The following is a 9,124-nucleotide window of genomic DNA, read 5'->3' as shown; positions in this document are numbered from 1 at the left end:
TCTAACTCTTCTTTACTCTCTTGACTAGGCATCTCGATACCTAGAACCCATAGGCTGGAAGATATGCCATTGACGACGCCGCTACCATTCCTGGATACTGAATCCCAATGCTTCCAGCCTTCTAACTACAGTATGGATTATTCGCAACCTTCTGCATTTGAGTATCTCGTATGTTATTCACCTTTACCTTATTTACCTTAAAATCTCGCATCACATCTTCTATCTCTTTCATGAACTTGCTTTCACACAGGTATAATTCACATCCACAATTTGAAGCTCTATTATAATACTTGCACCTCTGGTGCATACACAATCCGGTGGGAGCTTCATACTGACTTCTTATGAGGCTGGTACTTTACTAACTGGCTCTAATGTAGGGCCGTTATAGAATATGGTTATTGTACTATCTCTCTTGTACCTCTGATATTAAAAGTGATTCTGCAATGTTCTCAATCATGATGTCTATAATTTTCTGGGTCCAATAATCAGACTCCTGATTTACTTCGTTGATGTAACTCTTTAGTTTCCTCTTCCTTCTGATCAGCCTTTATGTAGGCTTAAGTTATCTTCCAATCTACAGCTCATGGTATTAGTTATTACTTTAGCCTTTCATAGACGCTATGGAATATTCGTGATACCATCAGGGGCGGACCTACGCTAGGGGGTGGGGGGTCACCGGAACACATTGGCCTCGGCAAAAATATTGTATATATATATATATATATATATATATTTATATATATCTATTAATATACGGAGGACCCCTTTAAATATTTAATGCCCCCCCTTCCCCTAAGTCACAAAGGCCGTACAGAAGAGTTGGTTTGTGAAAGTGCTCCGCAGCCATCTTTTGCCTGATGACCCAGGTTCGAATCTGGGGTTCTACAATCCATATTATTTTATTTTTACTTTTTAACTTAAGACTTAAATAGCTTAATATTTTTTAACCCCCTCAAAGATCCGAAAATAAACCCTCTTTTTTCTCCAAGAAACAAACCTTCTCAGCTTCTCTGCCTCCCTTCAACTTCAACCTTCTTTTCAGTTCTTCACTTCTTTGCATCCCTTTGAACTTCGAATCCCACAATTCTATTAGGTGAGGGAAACTCTTCTTCAAATCTTTGATTATTTGAGTAAGTTTTTCTTCTTTTTACAAATATTGTTTTTTTGATTTTTATGATTTTGACCTAGATTGGTTATGAGTTATGGCTTATGAACAAATTTACTTTCTTCACCATTCAAAATATCCCTTTTCACTAACACCATCAAATGCAAATCCAATTAGTAGCACTTAGTTTGAACAAATAATTGATGAGTAAAGTGCTCCTGTAAATTCCTCTTTTTGTTAGCTTAATTTTCTGGAGTTCTTTTGCAAGAAACCAAATTGTATTTGCCATTCGGATTTCAAGGATACTTTTTTTAGTTTTTGAATTCGCTATTATTCTTTTAGTTTTTGAATTCATTGTTTGAGCAGACAACAATCATGGTGCACATTTACATGATGTTAAATCTTTAGTTGGTGTGCTAATTCTTTTATCTTAATAAATTAATTTCATAGGTATTTGAAGATTTTGTGTTAATGCTATTTGAAATATTGTTTTAGTGAAGTGAATGATTTAAAACCAAGCTGTATTTGGGTTTCAAGGATAACTTTCACAAATTGGTAAATGTTCCTTCTATCTTTAAGATAATAATAATATAGTTATGAATTATGACTTATAATAAAATATAGGGGTGTGATTCCCAATTTAGAAATATTATATTTGCTTTTGTTCGTGATAAAAGGGGTGTGATTTCCCTACTAGAAATATTTTCTTTACTTTAATCTTCATGGAATGGGTGTGATTGCCCTATTAGAAATATTTGTTTTGCTTTGTTCCTGATGGAAGGAGCATGATTCTCCTATTAGAAATATTCTCTTTACTTTGTTCTTGATATAAGGGGTGTGATTCCTCTATTATATATTATTTATATTCTACTATTAATATAAGGAGTGTGATTAATCATATTAAAAATGTTGTTTTGCTTGGCATTGTTGCTTTGTAGGAAGTTTTGTTGATGTGAATTGAGATGGACATATTTTTGACGAGATTTAATTTTTCTCAACAAAGTTCTAGTTTTAGAGACAATTCCTCCCATCTTGTAGAGGAGTTTGATATGAAATCACTTAATCCTAACCCCGGAGAGAGAATACCCATTGATAGATATAGCTCCAGAATACGGGATGAAGTGAGAAGACACTACATCCAAAGAGGGCCTTGCCAACCAGCTTATCATAAATTTCCTAAAACTTTATTTGGGAAAAAAATGTGCCAATTTAGTTCGGGTTGGTTTTTCACATTCTAGATGGTTAGAGTATAGTGTGAAGAAAGATGCTGTATTTGTTTTTATGTTGTTATCTATTCAAAAATGATTACGTTCATGGTAGCATGTGTGACTCTTTCACAAAAACCAGCTTTAAGGCTTGGAATAAAAGACCCAAAAGACTTGGTCTATATGTTGGTGAATTAAATAGCCTCCACCATAAGTGTTTCAACAAAATGCTAGACTTGTTAAATCAATCTCAATCAATTCAATCTGCTTTTGAAAAGTAATCTGAGAAACAAAAAAGTGAATATCGAATTCGTTTAAATGCCTCAATCGATGTTGCAAGGTTTCTCTTGGACTTTGGATTGACTTTTCGAAGTCACGATGAAAGTAAATCTTCAAAAAATAAAGGCCTTTTTATAGGGTTTTGGAATGGCTTGGAAATAGGCTTCCAGATGTAGATAGAGTTATATTAAAACATGCTCCAAAAGATTATATGATGACTTCGCCAAAAATTCAAAAGGATATTGTGAATGCTTGTGCACAAGAGACCGTGAAAGCTATAATTGATGACCTAAATGGAGAATATTTTGGGATATTAGTTGATAAGTCCAAGGATATTTCACACCATGAGCAAATGTCCCTTACTTTGCGGTATGTTGACAAAAAAGGCCAAGTGAACGAGCCATTTATTGGTCTTGTTTGTGTTAGTGATACATCTGCAAAGTCATTGAAAGAAGCAGTACTTTCTTTGCTAATGAAACACTCATTAAGTCCATCCAAAATATGTGGACAAGGATATGATGGGGCTAGTAATATGCAGGGAAAGATGAATGGTTTTAAAGCTTTAATTTTGCAAGTAACTCCATCGGCATATTCCGTTCATTGTTTTGCTCATCAATTACAGCTGACGCTTGTAGCTATTGCTAAAAAACACAAAGCGGTGGAGACTTTCTTTGCTATTATTACTAACGTATTGAATGTGATTGGAGTTTATTTTAAATGTAGAGATCAACTTCGGAAACATCAAGCAGAATTGTTGGAGCAATTGCTAGATAGTGGTGAAGTTCAAAGTGGAAAAGGATTAAATCAAGAGCGAGGGCTTCAAAGGCCAGGTGACACTCGCTAGGGATCATATTATAAAACATTGGATAACTTTATTATTTTATTTTCTTCTATTGTTCATGTGCTTGGGGTGATTGAATGTGAAGGTGATGTTAATGATAGGTTGCAAGCAGAAGCTTTTTCGAGTAAAATTAAAGCATTTAATTTTGTTTTCTTGCTTTACTTATTGTTGAAAGTGTTGATAATGTCAAATGAGTTGAGCAAAGCATTACAGAAGAAAGAGCAAGATATTGTCAATGCCACGGTATTTCTTGATATCACAAAGGAAAGGTTGCAGGAAATGAGAGATGAAGGATGGGAACCATTGATGGATGAAGTATCTTCATTTTGTGCGAAACATGATATTTTGGTGCCCAAGATGGAAGAATTCTATATTCCTGGAAAGTCGAAGCGTAAGCCTTTTAGTGTTACTTATTCACATCACTTACGTGTTGAGCTTTTTTATGCAGTGATTGATTTGCAACTTCTGGAGCTAAATAGTCATTTTGATATTGTGAGTAGTAACTTGCTTCTTGGTATGTCTAGTTTGAATCCGGCTAACTCATTTGCTAATTTTGATAAGAAAAGAATAATGACATTGGCCAAGCATTATCCCGATGAGTTTGGTGAATTAAAGCTTCGAGATCTTAGTCGCCAACTTGACACTTTCATATGGCACATGCAACATGGTGACCCTAGGTTCTCTGATTTGAAAGGAATTGGTGATTTGGCAAAAGCATTGGTTGAGGCAAATCTTGTGGAGATTTATTCACTTCTTTATTTGCTTGTGAAGTTGAATTTAATTTTACATGTCACAACTGTAACGGTAGAAAGAGCATTCTCATCCATGAAGTACATCAAAGATGAATTGCGTAGTATTATTAGTGATGCATTTTTAAATGATTGTTTAGTTTGTTACTTTGAGAAGGAAGTATTTATAAATATAAGCAATGATGCTATTATTGACCGTTTTCAAAATATGAAAGCGCGCCAAGTTCAACTATGAGTGGACAATATACTTTTGTTATATTAGTATCAAGTTAATGGTATTTGATAATATTGATGTTTTTATTTTGATGATAAATTATCATAGTCATTTCAAAGAGTTGCACCCGAACTTTATCGCTGGTGATTGGGATACTAAAGATAATGGTGCCCCCGTTATACTCAAATCCTGGGTCCGCCTCTGGATACCATCATCTAACAATTCAATCCCTTGTCTATGATCTGGACTCAATTCTTTTTTTTAGCTTATACCAAAGTCTTCTACGGCTGTATGATTGTCAACATATATATTGCATGGATAATACTCCGAACTCTTAAGTGCGTTCATAACGTAACTAACTCTGGATCATTGATCGAATAATTTCTTTCGTTCCTTCTCAGCTTTCTTTAAACGTAAGCTATTACTAGGCCTATACTCTTTTGGCCCCCTTGTTGCGTGCATACTTAGCTTATCTTAGTTTCCACGCATGCCGGAAATTTTGTGCAACTCATATGGCCTCGAATATTACTTTTGATTTTTACTTCCCGTTCATTAGCCACAGTATGTGCTACTTTCCTTTGGAGTGCATACAATTTTGTAGTGAGACTGTTTTTATATGACAATTTCTTCTTTAAGATACTATGCTTAGGTTGAAGCCTTCTTCCTTATCTCCTCAGCTAGTCTTCTGTTGTAGTACTTAGGGAAGACCCTCTGACTCTTGTAAAGCTGCGAGCTTATTACGTCGTATACCCGATAGAATTTTTGATGTCCTTCCTCGTCTATAATTATCCGTAGTTACTTACATCCATCCCCTTGTGCTTGTAGTTTTGTCGAAGCTTGATATTTTGATTGTCTTCCCAGTAGGACTCTCTTTTATTTCTGTAACACTCATACGGTACCTTTAACTATCCCAACTCCTATCTGAATATTTCTCAAGGATCACGATGTCATATCTGCGAGACTGAATTCCACATGCTGGGGTTCACTACGTTTATCTTGCATGATCTGCTGATTTGTCTGTATCCTCTTGTCTAGCCATAACTAGGCTCTTCCTGAATCAACTACTAACTACTCGTTGGCCCATTTTCATATCAATATTTCGCATAATCTTTCTTGGGTTATTTCCTTTGTATTAACTTACGTATCGCACTGGCTCCTTATTTATCAATAACATCTCGGGCAAAAACCCTTACTTCCTCTCCTTGACGTTGTGCTTGCATAATGTTCTGGAATCGTAGCATATTTGTAGGATTTGGATAAGTGCAAGCTCATTCCTTTTTCATTTTTTTATCGCATTCTTCCTTTACCATTCCATAATTATTGGAACCACTTAATTCTGACTTAATGTCACATCACTCCATATTTCCCCTTTAGGGGAGTACTAAGATTTAGCACTGCGATGATCTACCTATAGATGTTTTACCTCTTCATCTTTGGCGTCATCATCGATGACCCTTACTCGCCTTGCGGTAATCCTTTTGTACCAAGGATAACAAATTTCCTTACTCACGAGGGTGACACTTAGTATAACTGGCACATAAAGTCCCTTAAGATTAACTTTGCTCACATTGCTTGCTTTAGGGAAGCGTCTTCCTGAATGACCTTTCTCTGAATTTCTCATGAATATTCTTTTGTTGTCCATTCTATTATCGCCGGAATGCAATCTGAAATTCTCATGATGTCGACTATTATCAAATCACTCAGTCCCCAATTCATGTTTAGTTTATCTTGTTCACCAGCCCATAGTGATTTCTATTACTCTGGGGTCTAACTTTTCCTTCTGGTAGTCGCGTTAGAGTCACGAACTTATTTTTCGAAATGAGGATATGACTTAAAAGCCTATACTCTTTGTTATCTCAAGGCCTGTCACCTCTCGTCTTTTCCTTCACTTGACTATAGACTCTGTAATACTGTCATCTTTTTTATCTACCGTTATCATCCATGTATCACATCTTACTCATAATGCTTCATTATCTCTCTTCTTATTTTCCTGCTATTATTTATGTCTATCACTTTATTTTAAAAACTCGAACAAGACATTCTTTTGCTTTTAGCTCCCCTTGCTCCATCCATTGGCTCTTCGGGTTGCCTAACATTCTCTTTTTACTAGGGACGGGAGCCATACTAAGGTAATATTTATCCCTTCAGGATTACAGTGCCTATCTTTGAACATTCTAGTATTCATATCTAGCTGTACTATTCTAGATTGCACCATCTGGGTGTCTCATAAGGAGATCTATTAGCACATTTGCAATATCCTTCGGAAATGTCAACTAATGCAAACAATCCATTTACCATTTTGGGTTACTCTAACCCCAACCGGATCCTGATATCCCATCCTTCTCTCAAACCATATTTATTAGCTCCCATAGGGCATAACTGAGATGGGTGTGGCCAATTGTACATACATATATTACTGTTGAAAGTAACTCAAAATGCTTATATTTTTCTGCTTGAATAGTAAATACTGATAATCTTCATTAACTGGGCGTCTCGTACCCTTCTTCACCTTGCTTCTTTTACTTGTTGAAACTGGTATCTAGCTTCTGAATCTCTCATTGTCTTTCACCATAGGGGTGGATAGATATTCATGCCTTAGGGCTCCTTTTTCAGAAGCTCACACATCTTAGTACACACATGATCTGCTGGAGACCTTACATTTACTCATCATAAGCATCATGCAAAATCGAGTTCCTATGACTCAACTCTTCCATAGCCACATGCAACCTCTTACCATCTGTCTTTCTAGATGTAGGTATCGTCGTATTATGAACAAGATAGAGTTTAGGAAATTGAGTTCTTAATACTGAGCTCTACCACACGATCTAGAGTAAGAAGGAAGAGTGACAGTCCTAAATGCCCTATAGCCTCCTACTTATAAATGTGGTGCACAACACACCCATAAATAAGACTCTACTAGACACGGCTTGTAGACTCCCTAAGACATAACTACTCTGATACTACTTTTGTCACGACCCAAACCGATGGGCCGCGACGAGCACCCGATACCTTACTCAATCGAGTACCAATATGACGTATCTTTCCGTATCATGATATCATTGGTAAATGAGTCAGAAAGGCTGTCATGAGATAACTAGAATAAACATGAGAGAATACTCGACATATATATAAGACATAAAGCCTATAAGACCAAAATGATCACTCGTACACTAAACATAGGTCGATAAAGCCATACATTCTTTCATATACATGACATATATCTACAAGCCTCTAAGAATACATAATTGTCATAAAGGTCGGGACAGAGCCCCGCCATACCAATCAATATATGTCCTAATCATACTGACCAAATAATAACTCCGGAGCAAATGGAGAGCACCAACACCTTCCGCTGAGCTGATAGCCTACTTGGAGAACCCTCAACCTGTCTAACAGGACCTGCATGCATAAAACATAGCGTCCCCAGGCAAAAGGGACGTCGGTACAAATAATGTATCGAGTATGTAAGGAATGAAAATCAGTAAGTAATAGACATGAGAGAAACATGGAGTAAAAGACTCAACATGTAAGTCTGAATAACTCTGTGAATTATTTTATATTTATAATGTCATGCATATGCGTATAAATATCATACCATGCATAGGTATATGCGTTCATAACATCATCAAGCATCTGAGGGCATCCCATCATATCATCTCGGCCACTGTGGACAAATCATCAACGTATACCAGCTGATCAGGTGGTGGTGCGTATATAACGGCGTAACCTTTTTTCATATCCCATATACATATAATATACATTTATATGCGTATATAACGTCATCTGGTCATGGGTCAATGTACATGTATAAATGAATGCAATGCATGAGAAGTACGTCAATAAAACCTTTCGGAACGTCATAAGACCATTATGCCTTTGATTAGTGTCATAAAGTAAACTTAATCAACTTACGTATTTTCTTAGACCCATGAACAGATGATAGAATAATAGAACACATGGGGAATCAAGAGCATATGCATCTCTAGTACTTCTATGAATATAGTCATTTATGAAAGTTGTGCATTTGCTCGTTTCGTTTGTATCGTACGGATCATGCCAAAAAGAAAAAAGGGATAGCCTTAACATACCTGAGCTGATTCTCTTGACAATCCTTCTAACACACGACAATCACGACGGAACACGTAATATCGAGATCGAAATAGGGAACAATCCGTATAATATACTTGAGAAATATTGCACTGTACTCCCTTAGAATCGCAAATCCCACGTTGCTATAATATTAAATAGTCTTCGTATGAAATGCTTGAAGCAATAACGTTGCCATTGTAAAAGTATCCTTGCTGAAGCTTTTTCTTAAGATGAGAGCAATTAATAACGTTGCTTTTACAAAATTTATCCTTGCTAAAGCTTTTTCTTTAAGAGATGAGCAATTAACAACGTTGCTATTGCAAAATTTATCCTTGCTGAAACCTTTTCTTATGAGATGAGCAATTGATTTTTGTGAACTAGAAAGGTAACTGGTGAACACTAATCCTTTTCTAAAGGCCCCTAATTAGGTCACCTAATGTAATGAATCTTATTTTACTTGGGCTGCTACGTTGGGGTTCCTTGGTCTTATCCAAGGTTCTTAATTAATTAACCACCAATTTTTAATTGACTAGTTAATCTCCCGTTAACCAATAATTAACCAGTTACCCACATAATTAAAAATTATCTTAAATTACTTAAAATACTACTCACTTTTAACAACTTTATACATCTTACCTTCAT

The 9,124-nt window shown here is 36.0% G+C and overlaps 1 protein-coding gene across 1 annotated transcript; it reads left to right on the top strand.

Moving 5' to 3' along the window:
• Positions 1-2,803: 2,803 nt before the first annotated feature.
• LOC107792610 (uncharacterized) lies at positions 2,804-4,414 on the top strand. The gene is made up of 2 exons (XM_016614846.1): positions 2,804-3,419; positions 3,516-4,414. Exons 1-2 carry the CDS (start codon positions 2,804-2,806, stop codon positions 4,412-4,414), a joined length of 1,515 nt encoding a protein of 504 aa, XP_016470332.1.
• Positions 4,415-9,124: the final 4,710 nt, after the last annotated feature.

This window comes from Nicotiana tabacum, chromosome 24 (genome assembly GCF_000715075.1).
Source record: "Nicotiana tabacum cultivar K326 chromosome 24, ASM71507v2, whole genome shotgun sequence".
NCBI lineage: Eukaryota > Viridiplantae > Streptophyta > Magnoliopsida > Solanales > Solanaceae > Nicotiana > Nicotiana tabacum.
Note: the sequence above shows the minus strand (reverse complement) of the source record. Positions and strands in the feature narration are given on the sequence as shown.

What these genes read in the sequence shown, in the direction of transcription:
- LOC107792610 (XM_016614846.1), top strand. Translation starts at nt 2,804, where the DNA reads ATGACTTCGCCAAAAATTCAAAAGGATATTGTGAATGCTTGTGCACAA. An exon ending in GCGAGGGCTTCAAAGGCCAG is followed by an intron (nt 3,420 to 3,515) that starts GTGACACTCGCT and finishes TTGAATGTGAAG; the next exon opens with GTGATGTTAATGATAGGTTG.